The 19,405-nt window shown below is 46.1% G+C and overlaps 1 protein-coding gene across 3 annotated transcripts in view; it reads left to right on the forward strand.

The window, feature by feature from the left end:
• The first annotated feature begins 6,974 nt into the window (after positions 1-6,974).
• The window catches only part of Bicc1 (BicC family RNA binding protein 1), a 214,439-nt gene continuing 202,008 nt past the window's right edge, over positions 6,975-19,405 (forward strand). For all 3 annotated transcript variants that reach the window (XM_050140516.1, XM_050140524.1, XM_050140534.1), the window contains exon 1: positions 6,975-7,324. In XM_050140516.1, the coding sequence (XP_049996473.1) occupies positions 7,135-7,324 (190 nt within the window). In that variant the 5' untranslated portion in view covers positions 6,975-7,134. The remainder of the gene's footprint in view (positions 7,325-19,405) is intronic.

Genomic DNA, 19,405 nt, shown 5'->3' on the forward strand with positions numbered 1-19,405 from the left:
GAGAGAGCTGGACTGGCCCGAACCACAAATAGCTCCCTGCTATTGGGGTGTGCAAGGCAGGAGACTGAGGTGGCCAGCAGACCTGGGGCCGGGGTTGAGCCCTGTGAGCTGTCTCCTGGGGAGCAGCTGGCCCTGTGTTGTGATTACTTAGACATCATTGGATGCCAAGGGCTGAAGTGAGAGAAAGGCCACCAATCTGGTCCCAGCTCTCGGGAGACAGAGGTAGACAGGTCTTTGAATTCGAGTCCAGCCACGTTCACAGAGCAAGTTCCAGGACAGCCAGGGTGACACAGAGAAAGTGTCTCAACAAACAATCAGACAAACAAACAAAAAAAGAAGCTAAGAAATGAAATGCGTGGGTGAATGCAGAGAGAGAAAGCAGTATATATTGTATACATGCATGATGTTTTCAAAGAATAAATAAAACTATTTCAACAACTTAAAAAGTAGATAAGCCTCTTTAATATAAACTCTTGTGTCTACTACAAAACACCTAATTTTGGGGTCAGTATTTCTGCACTTTTCCTTAGAAGAAACAAGTCAGAGGACCATGATGTCTGTAAAAGAATGCTAATCCGATTTTTCTTAGATTGTTTCAGGTAGCTTTTCAGCACATGTCCATTAGTCAAGGTTAGATGTATATTTTTAAGGTAAATAGCATGAACGTCTTATTTTTCTAAAAATTTCTTTTGGCTTTTTACGTTTTGTGAATTTGAAGACTTGTTATTGTTGATGTTGTTGTTTTGAGACAGGACTTCTCTGTGTAGCCCTGGAACTCATTCTGTGTACTAGGTTGGCCTTGAACTCAGAGATTTGCTTGCTTTGTCCTCCCAAGGTTGTCAGCCACCACCACCTGACTAATTTGAAGAGATTGTACGTTTAAAAAATTTCAGAGTGTCTTTTTTTGGGGGGGCGGGGAGGAGGCTTGGTTCACTGAAGGCTCTGTTCCTATATTGGGAATTTCAAGTGGGTTGAAAAGCTCTCTCTTCCTCAAAAAATGAAAAGTTAAAATAAAACAAAACAAATAATGGAAAAAAATGCGCTCAGGAAAACAAAAGATGTGGTTTCAAGTGTGGCTCATTTTTTATGGAAAGAGCATGGTTCCTTTGAATTCTTGGTTCTGTTATTTACATTTTTCCCCACTGCAATGATGATATAATAAGAATATGTTGCTTTAATTGCTTTTCCAAAATGAAAGTAATACACCCATATGACTTAACCTGAAATAAAAACCCGAAATTTTATATATATATGTATATATATACACACACATATATACATACATATGCCTTCCCTCCATTTCACGCTTTCTACCAGTAGCTACTTCTGAAACTTCTAGATTGACTCTATTTCCACTTATGTACCTTTGAATAACATCCAAGACAGCTAATTCTCGATTTTCAAGGAGCTTTATTCACTATTTACCGATGTTTCCTCAGGAGTGATTTTCTTTCCCGTAAAAGCACTGCTCCTTCCTTCAGCCACCACCACAGACACTTCTCAACATTCCAAGTTCCTAGTCTAGCCATAACATAATTTAGGGTAGGCCAGTGTTCACAGTTGGCCTCACTGTATCTACAGGACATTGGCTACCGCTCAGCTGTGCCGCTTATACCAAGAACTCTGACATTCCTGCATGGTCCCTTGCTGCACTTGGCCCAAACAGTTGGGTTTAAACATACCTCACATTTGTTTATGAATCAGTAATATCCAAGTCTTCACCAAGTGTCTTAAATGCCTTTGAGTATTGCTATACTTCAAGAGCTCAGTTATGTCCAGAGGAAATCAGAATCTTCAGACTTATGGCCTAGTCCAGCCCAGGTTCTTCTTGCACTGTTATCTTGAGCCACTCCTTAACATCCGTGTGCTGATCATTTGGGCTCCATTTTCTGTGTTTTTTCTACTTTTTGTTTCATTCTCTTATTTCAGGTACTATGCAATCTTCAGTAGCTATCACAGAGTATAATGAAAATTCTCTCTCTCTCTCTCTCTCTCTCTCTCTCTCTCTCTCTCTCTCTCATCCATCCACATTTCTATTTTAAGATTTTTTTTAGATTTGTGTTTAGTTGGTAGTTTTGCATTTGAAATGATTTCCCAATAGGCATTGCTCCATGGCCTTCTAGTTCCTGTTCCTGAATATATTTGATGAGACTCCTATTTTCTCTGTCTATACCCATGAAGCAGTGTGCATTTGGAGAAAATCTCAGGACAAGCACCCTGAAGCAATTAGAGATGGTGAGTATCCACATGAATGGAACAATGCAGGCCAACTCAGTCTTTCACAGACACAGACACTATTTTTAAAGTTTGCGAAGGCTCGGGTAATAGATTAGTTGGTAAAGTGCTTGCTGCACAAGCGTGTGGATCTGAGTTCGATCCCCATAACCCATGTATAAATTCCAGGTGTGGTGGAGCATGCCTATAATCCCAGTTCTGGGAAAGCAGAGACAGGCAGAACTCTAGGGCTCACTAGCCAGTCAGTTTAGCCTTCTTGGCAGGCCATGGACCAATGAGAGACTGTGTCTCAAAAAACAATACGGAAGATTCCCAAGGAATGACAGTGGCTGTCCATCTTGCTTCCACACACACGTACACACATGTACACCTGCACACAAATCACATTTTCTCAAAAAGCAAAAACAAACTCTCTACTTTCCCGAGTCCACTGAGAGCTCTCGTTTACCCAATCTCATGGTGGATTACCTTGACACTTACTGTCTTAGGAAAATAAAAGCCATGAGACATAGGAATTCCTGTGCAGGAAAGATGGAACCCAACAGCTGGCCTGTGGGTTGACAGAGGAACTGTATCTACTCGTCACACAGTCTACTTTTCTCCTGTTGTTGTTTTACTGATGGCTTCAATGCTCTGAGGTATCAAGACTGGTTTTGGTTGTTTAGTTTCTACCAACTGGATTTTCCCCCAGGCCTTTAGAATATACTCAACTCAGACACCATGAAGCCAATCCCTTAACGCCAACCAACAGTCTTTGCTCTCTACCCAGTTCCCTCGGGATTTCCACTTTGGTACTCAGTGAGACATCGCCCAAAGTCTTCCTTTCTCATTTCATTACTTGTGCCCGCTCTCAACCATCCCACTCGAGTCTACTTCTAACGTCCCAGTGACCCCTAGCAGAGACTATCGACCTCCCCACACTGTGAAGGCATGACTGTGTTCTCATTTGAGAAATCTCTTTCTCCTGAGTGCTTTGCTTTTCCCCTTTTCTCGCTGCTGCTTCGATTTTCTCTCATGTTCTCCAGACTGTATGTGATCCACACATGCCAGAATGCTATTTCCTGAGGTTGTATTTTCTTCTTGTTCACCAGCTAAGCCCCATTCCTGTGTATCACTGGCATGATTGCGTGTAGGCAAAGATTGTATTTTTTCTCTCAATCTATGAGCCCAGCACTGAAGTCTACACTGTTATATCCAACTGTTTATTTGACATCTCGTCTTAGAATTCTCCAAGATCCAACATCTTGGAATCGATGTTGTGATCATTCCTCCAGCACAGAAATCTCACAGTAATCTCTCTTTCGGCCCACAGCACCAACCTTTCTCTGTGACACCATAATCCTGTGGACACATTCTTCTCCATTATCCCACGTCCCATCCATCACTAGAGTACTGGTGACGCTGTGGAATTACTTCCCACAAATCCTCTCATGACTCTCCACGCTCCTGTCTCAGATGCTGAGCATCCATGATCTGAGATGCCTGGGGAGTATCTACATGAGTTCATTCCTCTTCTGTCCTTGCCCTGTAATCTGCTCTCTAAACTAAATATAACTCTAGTGGCATCTCTTTAATGCTCAGATTTAACAACACCGCCTTTTATCTAAAGCGTTTGTGCACTTTCCTTTTGTTCTGAGAATGAAGATAGCCACCCAACTGAAGAGATTGGGGTGTATTGTGTCCATAACTCACCTTTGACTCGAGCCCCCCCCCCCCCCCCCCCCCCCCCCCCCCCCCCGTCTCAGTCTATCCAATCCCTCATTGTCCTGTCCTGGCCCTGCTGACCTTATCCCTGCTGCTGGAATGGGGGGAAGAAGGCCACCACCTCCTCCTCCACTGAGTGTCTGTATTAATCCCAACTCTCACAGCGGCTTTCTGCTCAATGTCTAGCTCCTGCAGGGTTGGTCTATTCCTATCCTATCATACTTTGCAGGGATGACTCTTTCCTTCTTTCTCCTGTCTGGGTAAAAATTTTATTTTTCTGGGCTGGGCGGTGATGGCGCACGCTTTTAATCCCAGCACTCGGGAGGGAGAGGCAGGCAGATCTCTGTGAGTTCGAGGCCAGCCTGGTTTACAAGAGCTAGTTCCAGGACAGGAACAAAAAGCTACGGAGAAACTCTGTCTTGAAAATTTAAGAAAATAAATTTATTTTTCTGGAACAGGTGAATTCTTGAGTTAGTCTTTTGACAAGCATCAATGACCTTTTTGAACCTAGATAGTCCATTGTAGGTTTTTCTCCTGTCTGGGGTCCCCTTTTACAATGGTTGCTATAGGGCAGTGGTTCTCAACACACAGGTTGTGACCCCTTTGGCAAATCTTTCTCTCTAAAAAACATTTACATTATGATTCATAACTGTAGCAAAATTACAATTATGAAAATAATTTCATGTTCCGGATCACTACAACGCGAGGAACTATATTAAAAAGTCGCAGTATTAGGAAGGTTGAGAACCATTGATACAGGGACTTTTTTTTAATTTTTATTTATTTATTTATTAAAGATTTCTGTCTCTTCCCCACCGCTGCCTCCCCTTCCCCCCCCAATCAAGTCCCCCTCCCTCGTCAGCCCAAAGAGCAGTCAAGGTTCCCTGCCTTGTGGGAAGTCCAAGGGCCACCCACCTCCATCCAGGTCTAGTAAGGTGAGCATCCACGAAACTGCCTAGGCTCCCACGAAACCAATAGGTACAGTAGGATCAAAAACCCATTGCCATTGTTCTTGAGGTCTCAGTAGTCCTCATTGTCCACTATGTTCAGCGAGACCGATTTTAACCCGGGCTTTTTCAGACCCAGGCCTACAGGGACTATTTTATACATACATTTATCTTGTGGTAACATCCTACCTACCTTTGTCCCCAGAAGGCCAGTCTCAAGAATGCAAGGATTATGTCTTTCTTTGCTCACCATTCTTCAGGCCTAACACAGTGCTCAGAGCACAGCAAGGTTCCCACAATCATTTCCTCCCAGAGAAACAGGATAAATACCCTGATGGAAGGCTGCGGGGTGCTGCCCAATAGACCCTGTGGGTGGTCTCTCTCTCTCTCTCTCTCTCTCTCTCTCTCTCTCGTGTGTGTGTGTGTGTGTGTGTGTGTGTGTGTGTGTGTACCTATCCTTGTGTGAGTGCAATTGCCAGAAGAGGGCATCAGATACCTCTGAGTTCATGTGACGGGCAGTTGTGAGCTGTGAGTGCTGGAAATGGAGCTCGGGTCCTCTGGAAGAGCAGCAAGGACTCTTAGTTGTTGAGCCATCTATCCCGCTTCTGATTCTTAAAAACTCCATTTCCATACTTATTTGTGTACGTGCGTGAGTGCCTGTTCCAGTATGCTTTCACATTGGCCAATGGACAACTTGCCTGAGTTGGGCCTCTCCTGCCTCTCCTGTGTCCTTTGGATCCAACGCAGGTCGTCAGATTTGGCAGCAAGAGCTCTTACTCTCTGATCCAACTCTCCTGCCTCCCCCGCCCCCACTAAGAGTTTTGATTTTCCTTAAGCACACTATATGACTATCTGTGGGCCCAAGTGAACGACACGGCTCGCCCCAGGTGTGATCCTACTGTTTCCCTCTGTAGCACAGTGACATTCTGCCATCTCCGTCTTCCTCCGGAGAAGAAAAGACAATCGTGTGCTTTTGGGCGTTCCGTGAAAGGCAGTGTGAATCTGTGTGGCGCGGAAGAGAGAGTTCCAAGTTCATACCGGGGCCTTGTCCTCTGAGCTCCACACTCAGCTCCGAGAGCAGTGGTGCATGCCCAGGTCCGGAAGTCAGGATCAGAAGTTGCAGGCCTTCATCTGTGGGCAGCCTAGGACAGAAAGGAGCTCTCGGCCTGCTCAGAGGACCAGGCAGTTAGCTCTGATTCTGGGTAGGGATAGATGCTTCAGGTTGGTGAAACTACTGTCATCAAGGGCAGAAATTAACAAATTCAGAGAAGGGTACATCTTCCCATCCCTATCTCTTCCTCGAAAATACAAAGGATCTGTAGAGGAGATGTCCCTTTACTGCACATCTTTGCACGGCTCTTGCTTTGGCAAGGTGAAGGGCACCTTGGATTGGAATGGTTAGGTACAGGAACGCTCAGTCAGGTCTGCTCTGATGTCTGCAAAAGTTGAAAGTATCCCTTTTCACTATTACCGTTCACATGTCACTTATGGGACCGGCTCAGGGTGTTCCGTGGGTGTGTGGATAGGAGTGGACTTTCGAGTGCACTTCTTGAGGGCTTCAGCACCGCGCTAGGCTTTAACTTGGCCGAGTGGGAAGTTTGGAGTATCCTGAGTATGGACAGAGATGAAGTCCAGGTGTAGGGACAGAAAAAGTGAGAGTAGGTGATGCAGGTGTGGCTAAGTAAGCTTGTGTGCCTGGCGGGCACGCGGGAACTTTGAGCTTGAACTTGGCCTTGCAGGAGGATACAGGAATCTGTGAGTTCTTAGAGGGATGGACTCGGTGGGGAAGCACAGAAAAGTGGCAGTAAGTGACGAGGGCGCCTGCGGGCACTCGGGGAGCGCCGGGCTCGAACTTGGTGAGGGTGTCCGAGAGCCCGAGGGTCCGCGCGAGGGGCAGGCTTTCCGGGCGGGGCCGCGCGGCGTGTGGACGTGGTGCGTGTGAGAGGGCGCGGGCCGATCGCTCCCGCCCGTCGCTCCCCGTGGGCTGGCCCGGCCAATGAGCGCGCGAGGCGGCGGGGCCGGCGGCGGCCGGAGGCGCGGGCTGCGCTCTGCGCTTGGAGCGGGCGCTGCAGGCGGGGACGCGGGCCGGGGCGCAGCACGGCGCGGTGGGGCGGGGGCGGCGCCCGAGGCGGGGATGCGCAGGGCTTCCCGCGGTCACGGCGGCGGCGGGGGCACGAGCTAGCGCCGGGGCGCGCCGAGCCAGAACGGCCCGGGCCGGGGCGGCGGCAGCCCGAGCGCCGCTCGCACCATGGCCGCGCAGGGCGAGCCGGGCTACCTGGCGGCGCAGTCGGACCCCGGCTCCAACAGCGAGCGCAGCACTGACTCGCCAGTGGCCGGCTCCGAGGACGATCTGGTGGCCGCGGCGCCCCTGCACAGTCCCGAGTGGAGCGAGGAGCGTTTCCGCGTGGACAGGAAGAAACTCGAGGCCATGCTTCAAGGTAGGCATGCCCCTGCTCCAGATCTCCTCTTAGGGGGCCCACTTCGCGCCCAGTCCGCGCACGGGACATCCCCCACCCCCACTCTGCCAGCTCGCCGGACTAGAGGCCCAAGTTTGTCCTGCTGCCTCCTAAGTTGACATTCGTACTTCGGAGATGCCAGCTGCAGCTGGGACATCTGGGCCGTGGCATCCCCACGCGCTGGGACCGCCCAGTGTGACGGACTCTGCCGGGCTTCTCGTAGCCAGGAGTCCCGGCTACCCCTGCCGCGTCTTTTCCCTTCCCTCGCCAGTATCCGCTTCCTCCAGCTAGGGCCTGGTCTGGTCGCCTGGAAAAGCGCTGCAGATGTCAAGGCTTCAGCTGGGAGCCCCCGCCCCCACGCTGGAGGCTCAAGCTGGAGTAAGTCACCCAGGCGTGGGGATCCGTGTCCTGGCAGTGCGAGGATAGCATATGTCAGGGGAGCCGGGCTCCTAAAAGACATCTTGAGTTACATTGAGTTCATAAACTTCTCCCTTGCAGCTGTGGGAATCTGACTTTGTCTTTCATAATTTGGGGATTTTTTTCCCCAGTTTTTTTTTTTTTTTTTTTTTTTTAACTCTTTAGAGTTTCTAGGACTTTCCTAAGGAAAAAAAAACAAAACAAAACTTTCTTCGCTCCATTGGACTGACTGGAAACAAATTCTGATTTACCACGTTAGCGGGAATGGTAACAAGTCCAAGGTCATTTTGACCTTTAAAATTTTCATTCCCAGCCTACCTGTGGTCACCTGTGTGGCTCACCTCCCACATCCAAAGTCAGAGAGGAGGTAGCTGGGCTGAGCATTCATTTTAAGACTTGTGAAGAGACCTGGTCTCTGGTCTCAGGAAGGGAGACTAGTGAGGATCCGGTAGCTCTCATCCCTCAGCTTGGAAAGCTCGGAGGTCTACAGACTGACTCGCTTTTATGGCTGTCGGCGTGACTTATTTTGACTTTATCAGTCAATGTATCGCAGTATGGAAGCGAGTTATTCCTCCCTGGAAATGCAGTGGCTTTTCAGAACAATTAAGAGGGTTATTTTTAAGAGAGAACAACATGTTTTCCCAAACAATAACTTGGTGGAAAAAAGGATCAGGAGTGTTTGGCAGGCCTTTCTGGAAGGGCTGAGAACTCTCCCGTTTTGCTTATTTGTATTGGTAAACATTCCGAATGTCATGTCTTGGGCTCATTTTCCCTTAAATTATGTAACTTCGTAAGAAAGCCATGGATTTGAAAATTGCAGCCAGGTTACATTTCAGTAATGTTCATGTGCGATGATGCTTTCTTATTAGTGTAGCAAACAAAATGTTGCAATTATGTTGCAGAAGCATTGGAGGATTGTTTGTATTGAACCTTAAGATCCCAAGCTGATCCGTTTCAACCACTTTCCCACTTAGTTGAGTTGGAAACAGCATGAGCTGTTAACTCGGAAGAACAGGGTGGTACCATCCTTAATGGGTACCCTGTGCAAATACTGACAGGGATGCCAGGTTCTGGGAAGTCCACTTGTAAAATCTGAGTTCCCCCAGGGGATTTCTTTTTCAGTGAACTTTCATTTTGAAGTTAATGAAATATGGGCAGGACGTTTTGAAAACCCAAAATGTTACCTATCTTTTAGGCATGCCCTTCTAACAGCAGAAGGCCTACGTCCCTTTTAAGTGGTCAAATGTTTAGCAGTAAGCCTTTATCAGCCCAGACGTAATGAATTATCCACTTATTTTCCATTCATTTTCAAAAGTTACGTACAAATACCTTACCTTGTTAGCTGAGGATAGAACCCAGTGCACAGAACACTATGGTATTTTATTACTCCTACCCACACGGCCTCAGATTCCACAGAACCACCACATTTGGTGAACCAGAGGTGATCTTGTGTTTAATTGCTTTATGATATACCAGATATAAGCCCAGAGTTGCTCAGACTTGCATTCAGATCCCTGTGTGATTTTTTTTTTTTTTTTTTTTTTTTTTTTTTTTTTGAGACAGGATTTCTCTGTGTACCTCTGGCTGTCCCGGAACTCACTTCTGTAGACCATGCTGGCCTTGAACTCACAGAGATCCACCTGCCTCTGCTTCCCCGAGTGCTGGGATTAAAGGCACGTGCCACCACCGCTTAGCTCCCTGTAATCAAGTTCCCGGGCCTCTCTCAGCTCTCAGTTTCCCCACCTGTAACATATAGAGGTTGGTTTTTTTTCTTTTTTTTTTTTTTTAGAACCTCTGTGGTTTTGTAGGAAGGGAAACGTCTGATGCTTAAGAAGAAAGCCTTGCTGCAGTGTTGGTAAATACCAAGAGCTTAATAATGCAGCATTGCCTCATGGGTCCAACTCATTTCAGTTTGTGACATACGCAAATATCTATCTGGCAAATAGTTGGGAAACAGCACGTTTGCAGGATCAGAGATGGAAAAGTAAAATAAGTTGAAAACCAAAATCTGGCAAAAAAAAAAAAAACAACAGAAAAAAGCAAAAGAGAAGCATGGAAACTTTTCCTTTGGAAAGGACCACATAGGGAGAGGTTGCATTTGTTTGTGTTTTTGGTGATTGTGAATTAGTGATTTGCCGTCCCCCCATCCCCCCCCCCACAATAGCCTTAAAAAGCATATGGGATTTTCCATTTTAAAACAGGGTAAGTTACGTTGTTGGCCTTCAAGTCTTCAGAGTGTAAATTGGTGATTATCATGCCTGGAATTTGCTTTTAGAGAGACTGTCCCGGGGGCAAGTTAATCTTTAATAGGTGGCATTTTTATTAGTAGAGAGAGTCTTCTACGCAATGGACCAAAAATTCACTGAGGTTAAAATGGGCAGTAGGGTAGTAGTCAAAGAAGTAAAATATCGCTCTTGCATGATCATGGAGTCTAATTGATATACATAAAAACCACTAGACCAAAATATAGGGAAAATTACTAGTTTCCCCCCCTCCTTTTTAAAAAAACAACTACTTTGAAACAGCCATAAAGAATGTCTGGCATTTTTGTTGGTATCTTAATGACAATTATCGATCTTCTTGGTCAATGATTTTTTTTTTTAACATGGGAATTTACTTTTGAGTTTAGTTTTTTTTTTTTCTTCTTCTTCTTCTTCCCATGAGCCTTGGGATGCACGCCATGTCCAGCGTTTTTTTTTTTAGTGGTAAGGAAACATCACATTCTCTTTCTTCCACAGCTAGTCCTCAGCGTTTCAGTAGATTTCACCAGGAGTCATTTAAGTCAGTTAGATGAGTTACCCTTTGTGAAAAGGAGGGTGGCTCTGAGAGAGACGGGGATCCAGTGGTGGTGCTTGCCAGAGGATGGTAGCAAAGATGGGACCCCCGGATGAATACTTTCCTTCTGTCATTACCGAGCATGCACGTTTAACACAGACCGAGCATTCCCCACCTATCATGGAGAAGCACACACACTTTCAAGGTTGAGTCCGGAGCAGTTTCAGCAGAGAAGTCAAGGAGTGGACCTTAGGGGCATGACTGACAAAGGAGATGGAGGTCTACTGAGCTTTCCCCTCTAGGAAAGGGAAGACTTCAGAAACCACATAGGGATTTCCCAGGGCTGGAATGAGTTGGGATCCCTTACTGCCTGAGCTGGAGGACTGGCCACCAGTTCAGGCTAGCACCCTGGCAGTCATGGGTCATTGCTTGAACACAGCAAACCTTACCCTATGGTTTGGTGACCAAGTATGGTTTCTTTCTGAGATATCGTTGTTGAGGTGGGATAAATAAGAAACAAAAATACTACAAGATGGGGAAGTTCGGGAAGTGAACAGAGCTTTCTAGCTAGCGCTTGATCAGGGCTAACAAATATTAACAAATCAGATGGCTTTATGAAGGACCGTGGGTCTGTGCCCAGGGCTTTGGGCCAGATCAAGATTTGTGCATTGCCGTTGTGCTACCTGGAGGCTATCTTTCTAAAAAGGAGCGCTCGTGAGAGTTAGGAAGAACCTTGAACTGTGTGTAACAATTAGGAGAGAAAGAAAAGGTACATATAAAATATCACCGTGGAGACTGGAGAGTGGCTCAGGGGTTAAGAGCACTTGCTGCTCTTCTAGAGCATCTGAGTTCTGTTCCCAGCACCTACATCTGGCAGCTCACAACTGCCTGTAACTCCGGCGGCAGGGTATCCGAATCTCTCTTCTGGTCTCACAAAGGCGTACACATAAATTAAAAAAAAGAAAATGTAGAAAATGTCTCGGTGCTGTCTACGTAGGAAATGCTGAATGAGTTATAGAAACAAGATTCATTTTAAGCCACAGTATGTATAGTAGTAGAGTATGCATTCATTTGTTAAGAATGAAAGTCCCACGTTAGAGAATAAATATAATGAAGCTCACAGCCATTTCAAGATTATCGCTGGCCCCCTGGTGGAGAGAGGCTTAGCCCTTGGTAGTGTTGTGTAGTAAATCTCTAATGGATGGGGCTGAGGAAGTAGAGGTTTCCTGATTGCTCTTGCTTTGAGTAGTTTCCAATCTTTGAAAGGTAACCCCTCTTCTGCTAGGAACATTCTGTTCTTGAACCTCTCATCGCTGTGCGGAAAAGAGTGTGAGTGTGTGTGTATATGTATATATATGTGTGTGTGTTTTCAGTGTAACAGCCCTGGCTGTCCTGGAACTCCCTTTGTAGACTAGGCTGGCCTCAAACTCACAGAGATTCACCTTCCTCTGCTTCCCAAGTGCTGGGATTAAAGGTGTGCGCCACCACTGCCCAACTTGGAAAGGGTAGTTTTACAAGAAAATACTGTGCCTGGGCATGATCCATTTGCTTATCTTTGCAGAAGGGGCAGGGATAGTCTCACCTTATGGGGATGGAGAAAGAGAGATTGGGGCTGGGGAGGGAGAGAGGGAGAGAGCACGGGTTAAGAGCTGCTCTGTGGAAGACCTGGGTTTGGTTCCTAGCGGCCTTGATGGGCAGCTCACAACTGCTTATTAACTCCATCTCCAGGGCATCTGATGCCCTCTTATGGCCTTCATGGGCATTGCACTCTTATGGTGCATATACATACATGCACATTTATACATTCAGGCAAAACACACATTTAAGAAAAACTTTAAAAAATTCAAAACACAAGACCCCAAGCACTGCTAGGTCTCTTAATTAAAAATGCATGTGAATTTTTTTTTAGGGTTGGGGGTATTTGATTTATTTTGTAGTGAAAAACTTCCTTCAATTAAATTGGGAAGTTAGATAGGATGATCGTGATTCAGCCAGAGAGCAGGATGCAAACAAAGCTAACTTGTAGCCTGATGTTGAAAGCACTTCAGAGGTCCCGTAGCTTGTGGCCAAGTGCCCAGGTGCTCTCTCAGACCGTGCTGGACTAGGGCTCTATCTTGGCAACTTGAAGAGGCCTGGAGAGGTGCCTGCTTCACCAGACAACATAGGATAAGCACACTCAGCTATGTGTACACACTCAGTAAGGGTTTCTGTGAGATGTAAGGGTTTCTGGTCAAGTTGATCATTAATACAGCCAAGCGTGAGAGTTCCTTGTATCAATGACTTTTGCAGGCAGGAATGTATCTGGCTGCAGCCAAGAGGAAAAACAACCTGGACATTGGTTTATACAAGGTAGGGTCATGTGATCCAGGCCTCGGTAGATGAGCAAAACCATCAAAGAGCTCAACATCCTCCCTCTTCCCGGGGCATCACCAGCTCAGCCTGTGGCCTTTGCTTTGCTTTATGCAATACTGTGGCATGTGCCTGCCTGTAGCAGACGCATCTGGGATTCATGCAGGCCAAGTTCCACCTTTATGTGTGACAAAGAATACTGTCTCCTGAAAGTTTTCCCGTGTTCCTTTGGCCACTGTTTCTTCAGGAGTCTTGGGGAGTGTGTCCTCGTCTGTGACTGAAGTAGTCAGGCAAGCGTGGTGTCAGAGTGGACTCTGAGTCAAAGCACAGATACAAACCTTGGGAATGCAAACGGTTACCTGGGACTGGAGTTCTTGGTGATGTCCTCAGAGTAACGCAGGCACAAGCGACCACCACACAGCGACTGTGCCTCTGTCTTCTAGAGGTGCTCTCCTCTTCCTGCTCCTTCAACCAAATGACCTAGGGTCCCTGGGTCCTGAAAGTGGCCTTTTCATGGCGCCGTGGATGGAGCCCCAACTTTGCAGATTCTGAACACACAACCTCCCTGATAAGTGTTCGCCAATCCCTGAAGTGGTCATTTGTATTGCTATCATTTTGTCTCCAGTTTTTTTTTTTTTTTTTTAATAAAAAAGGAAATATACAAACACTTTTTTAAAAATGTTGTACAGGTATGTATCCTGTCTTCTTTCCTTCCAGCCATCCTCTTTCTTTTGGAATATATAGTCCTTATTTCCCTTCTTTCCCCGTCTCGTGAACTGCTCAGTCTAGCAGAGTGTGGCCAACAAAGGCAGCTCTTCTTGCTCAGAAGATGCCGTCTTTCTGAGGTAGTTGGATAGGGAGAGCATCATGTTCGTGCCAGATGTGCCGTTTGAGATTTCCCAGGACGAACTAATGACGGCGTGCCAGTTGGCACATCTGGTTTTGTGTCATTTACCCTACTAGAGTTCTCAGATAAGGATGCACATTGGCGAGAGTGACCGTTTCCGGTCCCCTATGTAGAACGCTTGGTGAGCTTCAGAGGACGGGGCACAGTCCTCACACGCGTGTGTAAAGGCATTCACGGTGTGCGTGGATATGTGGGGAGCGACTTTAGCTGGGCGGCTCTATGTGCTAGCTCACCGAGTGCTTATTCCTTTAGTGTGCTAGCATTTAGCACAAGGTCCAAGATGTGGGAGACCCTTGACAGGAATGCTCTGAGCACACGGTACGTTTACACGCCTGTACACCTTCTTTTTTGCTTTAAACGTTTAAAATAATCACATTTATTTATATGTGTATGTGTGTGCGCATGCGTGCATGGGCACACCTGTATAAGTCGTGGGGATTCAGACTTGGGATTCTCGTGCTTACTTAGCAAGTGCTTTCACCCACTGAGTCACTTCTCAGCCCTGTTTACACAACCTTTTCACTGCCTGCTAACTCCTTGATAATTGTAGGTGCTGATCTCATTTATTTATGGTAAGTATTAAACCCTGTTCCTGTGCGTGTATGAGGCTGGCTCCTGGAGAGACAACATTCACATTCTCAGTAAAGGGGAGTCTTTGTGATGGGGCAAGGACACCACACTTTACTCCGTACGTTGAGTTGATGTTGGAGCTCAGAGCCATTGCTTCTATAGGGAGGTACCACATCACAGGGTTTGAAAACCACCCACTAATTTATTCCCTGATTTAAAAAGCAAACACAAGCTTATTATAGAATACTCGAAAAGTACAGATAGACATACAAAATGAACACCCAAATCTCATCATTGGGTCTAAAACATATCAATCACCAGCGATTGTATTTTGGAAGCCTTTTCCTGGTCTTTAAAAGATACACACACACAACACGTATTTTCAAAACTGTATGAAGTTCCTGCTGTCCGTCACCTTCGTTGTTCACCCCTGGGAAGCAGGTGGCCCTGAGGTAATTAGGGAACCTACCCTGCCTGACTTAATTCCACCGGAAGATCATCCCTTCCCTCTTTACTCTTTGCATTTTTATCAGGGGTGGTTGTCTTTATGAGACTCTTGAAGGGCACAATTTCAGGTGTCTCTGTGATTCCCTTGATGTGTTGAAATGTCACAATATTTAAAACAGTTCCACAGTGGGACGAGCCTAATCACACTGCTAGTCCATTCCTCAGGGTCAGATCCTGGCTGCGTGGCCTGCCACAAGTGAGTTACTTCTTTAAGATGTGGTATGCTAATCTCTAAAGTGGGGACAGCGTCTCTTCTACGCTGTGAGGATTAGACCCTGTGTGTGAAGTATATACAGCGCCAGGTGAGGCAGGGTCAAAGAGGCGGTAGTATTGAGTGTTCAACTCCAAGCACACTTTGCCTGAAAACCCTGTACAAGTCCTCTTTTATTCTAACAGAGAAGAAAATCTTATTAGTAAAATTTCGGGGCACAGTATGATGGGTCTTTTTGTGCCCCCCCCCTTGCATTCTCCCTTCCTTTATTTCTGGTGGGTTTTCATTGTGAACCCAGGCTGGCTTCATACTCACCATCCTCCTGCCTCAGCCTCCCAAGTGCTGGGGTTATAGGCATGCGCTATCATGCTTGGCTGAGGCTTTTGATCAATGTTTCAAAGTTATTTTCTAGAAGAATTTTCAGTTTAGCGAGAAGAGAAGCAGGTTCATAGGCCACCTGCCTCTTGTACCCGTGACTCTGACAGGCCTGGCCCGTTTGACGTGACAGCTGGGGGATGTTAGGAGGCAGCAGGACGGTCAGTACGGAGTGAGGGTTGTTTGGTTTTTATCACTAAAAAAATTTGAGCAATGTTCGCCTTATCTGATTAGTATGTCTTGAATCAGTATTTCTTAAAATATGTATACATCGAAATCCCGAGTTTGTTTTAAAAAGGAAACTTTCATCCTCTCTCAGAGTCCAGATTCTTCATGTCTGGGGGTGGGGTGGGGAGCCGAGGGGCTTGTGCAGCTGTGATCTGTGTTTTGAAAGCATTGGGTGCAAGGCTAATGTAGGTGGTCCCAGGACCAAACTTTGAGAAACATTAGTAGGTGGTCAGAGATGGTTAAACACTTCCAGAGTCTTTTGAGTCTTGTTTTCTGGGTTCCCTGCTCCCCTGGGAGTTTGCATTTCTGCCTTCTCATGAGGCCATCTTGAAAGCTTTGCTTCCAGGACTGTAGTTTGTGTGGGTTGTGTACAGTGGCTTGTTGGAGGGCCTTGGAAGGAGCATGCATAGTTGTTTACACGCCTGTGAAGGGGGGATCTGCCTATGCTGTTGTAATGTCATTCAGAATGAGTTGAGTTTTGTTATGCATTTTTAGTAAGTTGATACAATAGCTACTAAGTATCTTATAAAATGTTTTTAAAAACATTTTTTTTTGAGTGGGGGTTGGGGAAGTGGCTCAACCATTAAGTGTTTGTAGGGTCTGAGGTTGGCCCCCACCACCCACAAAACCTAGCTGGACGTCTTGGAGGCATGCACTTGGTCACACACACACACACACACACACACACACACACACACACACACACTATGCTCTGTCCTACACATGTACACAGACACATATACATGTACACATAACATAATAAGCAAAACACTTTTTAAGGTAGAAGTTTAAAAAGCAATGACTCATATCCAGGGTCTTGTGTACGCCAGGCACCTTCTACCACAGAGACAAACCCCCAAACTTTTGAAGAGTACTTTCAGAAAAGGAATGTATTATATGCAATGTCTTCATCCTAAGACCTGTCTCCACTTCCGGACTCGGATATGTTGTTAGATTGTTCACATAGTTTTTGTAGCTTTTCTTAGATCCATGATTGCCACTTTTCATCCATCCTTTTAATCTAACCTATTAGCTACTTATTGGCTGTCTTTCTAAATATATTTTAGAGATACAATTTTATGTTTGAATGAAAGAACGTTTGGTTTAAAAAGTCATCTTTTGACCATAGACCATGTTGTAGTGACCATGATTATTTCATAGTTTTGGGAGAGCTATATTGTGAGGCCCAAGTTTTGAAGCGCCTGGACACTGAAGAAAGGGGGTGAGCTTGAAAGGGGCAGCTTTTCTTGAGTGTTTACTGTGTGGGAGGCATGGTTCCCAGTGCCCTCTGCCTGTGTAGTCACTAACTGTGCCTCTATGCCTGTTAACAACCCGGGAGACATGGAAGCTGCTGGGGTACATATTTTCATACTCATTTAGACGCTGTCGGTCATTTCAAATTGAAGCCCTGCTTCCTTTGCGGAATGCTGAGTGAATCTGGATGCCACTGTCCCCAAGGGGTGTTCTAGAGTATGGACTTCCCAGGTGGGGCAGAGGCATAGCACATCTGAGTTCAGGGTGGCGAGGCAGCTTTTGAGCCCTGTGAAAATGCAGAGGGGTCCTGGTAGTGGACCCGGGTATGGGTGAGGCTCTCAGTGGGAACACAGGCCAGAGGCTCTGCCTTCTGCCGTCTTTGGTTTTGTTGTCTCTCCCTCGTTTGTGAGATGGGGATAATGATGCCTCTCTTTAGGGCTGTGGTGAAGATTACACAATGATGTTTATAAAGCCGACTCACAATTGGTGCCCTGTGAATGGTCTGTGCTTTTTTTTTTTTTTTTCAAACGCATCTTCTATTTTACTCCAGCATCTAGCCCAGAGCTGCAAAATGGCTGGACTGTGTATCCAAAGGAACTGACCCGTGGCGGGTTTGAATTAAAAAACAGCCCCATTTTTGGGCTCGTTGGGAGCTAACATGAACCTCACAGGGGTTGCACTTGGCCTTAAGAAGTATTTGACAGCTGAGCTTTATAAGAAGACAATCTACACACTTATGCTCAGTCGAGGGAGTGTAGAGAGGATTGTACTGGCAGTGGCCACAGCCTTTTAAATGAGGATGTGCAAAGTCAATTCAAGTGAGGTGAATGCTGGGTAATCCATACATATTTCATCTGGGCTGGTGTTAAATTAAAATTTGTCATACTTGATAAAAAGTTGTAATTAATTGTAAGCATTGGACCTCATCTTTTAGACTAACACATATCCATGTTTAAATATGGTTTAAATTTTATTTCTCTTTAGTTGTTCTGACTTGCTTTGGACTTTTGATCTTCTTGCCTTAGTTTTTCAAGAGCTAGGATTACAGGCAGGCACCACCTTGGCGATCATAAACGTAATTTTAAAACCTGTCGGATGACATATTCCACCCCCTCTGAAAAGTGAGAAGTCTTTTATATTGGTTAGCTAAGTCTCTTTGAGGTGGAGAGAAATAACCATTTCTCTTAGTCCGGCGCTGACCAGCAGTCAGATGCGCGTTCATGGCTCGCTCTTGCCATGGACACTTTGCTTTGGACAAACTCTCAGGGCTCTTGGGTGGGAAGCCCCTTTAAGACTCCTTTAAGCTCCTGGATGCCAAGTCTTTGGCACAGTGTGTACTGCAGAATCCCACCCATCCATTGAATCTCTGTCTGATTGGAACCTGAGTGGGCACCGTAGGCTCTGATACCATCACTGGGCTCCAGGGGTGATGTCGATAGGAATTGGCCGCTGTGTGGACCTCTCCTGGGAAGATAGCTGGAGTGTTTCGGTGTTGGAGGGTCAATGCTTGGAAGATAACAGACCAGTTGTATGCCCTCTTTCTGGGCAGTCAGAGTGGCAATGCCCTGAATCCTGTGGGCTGCCTGGTAGCTCATTTCAGGCTTCCTGTCGTAATTGAGTAAATGGTACTTGGTACCTCTCAGTGTTGACACACTGTGCTGCGCGGACAGCGGACGGTGAGCTCTTCCCTGTTGCCTCTTCTCATCACATTTTCCTTCTCTTCTGCCAGTGAGTCCAGTCTCCTGCGACAGGGTTTGCGTCTGGTGGCGGCTGTTCTGACACTCTGTGGCCTAAGGACACCTGTGTGTCCAGATCTCAGCTGCTTTCAGAATTGTTTTTAGTGAGTTACCGAGATTTGTGTAATGTTTTCTTCGGCCATCACAGAAGACCACTGCTGTGTGTGCTTTGCTTGTTTCCCTGCTGGTCCTTTTTATTGGGTCCTGAGATTTTGTTGTTGCTGCTGCTGTTGTTAAAAGGGCCATTTTACAGCAAGGCCAATGATCTGACAAGATTCTTCTCATCCACTGGTTGATTATAGTGATTTAATTTGAAAAGCTAGAAAATGTGTTTGGTTTGAGTGGTGCAGAAATATTCATATAAAGAAATGTCTGGCTGGGCGGTGGTGGCACACGTCTTTAATCCTAGCACTCAGGAGGCAGGGGCAGGAGGATCCCTGTGAGTTTGAGACCAGCCTGGTCTACAGAGTGAGTTCCAAGACAGGCTCCAAAACTACATAGAGAAACCCTGCCTCGAAAAACCGTATCTGTCCTGGGGGAGGGGAAGAAATGTCTGTTTTAGTACAGGTTTCTAAAAACAATCTATTTTTATTTATTTATTTTTAAAAGATTGATTTTGTTTCATGCACATGAATGTCTTGTCTGCATATACGTCTGTGCACCATGTGTGCAGTGCCTGGGGAAGCCAGAAGAGTGCATTGGATCTCCTTGAACTGGAGTTAGACAATTGTCAG

This window comes from Alexandromys fortis, unplaced genomic scaffold, assembly GCF_014885135.2.
Source record: "Alexandromys fortis isolate MF-2015 unplaced genomic scaffold, M_Fortis_MF-2015_v1.1 scaffold_9, whole genome shotgun sequence".
In the NCBI taxonomy this organism is placed as follows: domain Eukaryota; kingdom Metazoa; phylum Chordata; class Mammalia; order Rodentia; family Cricetidae; genus Alexandromys; species Alexandromys fortis.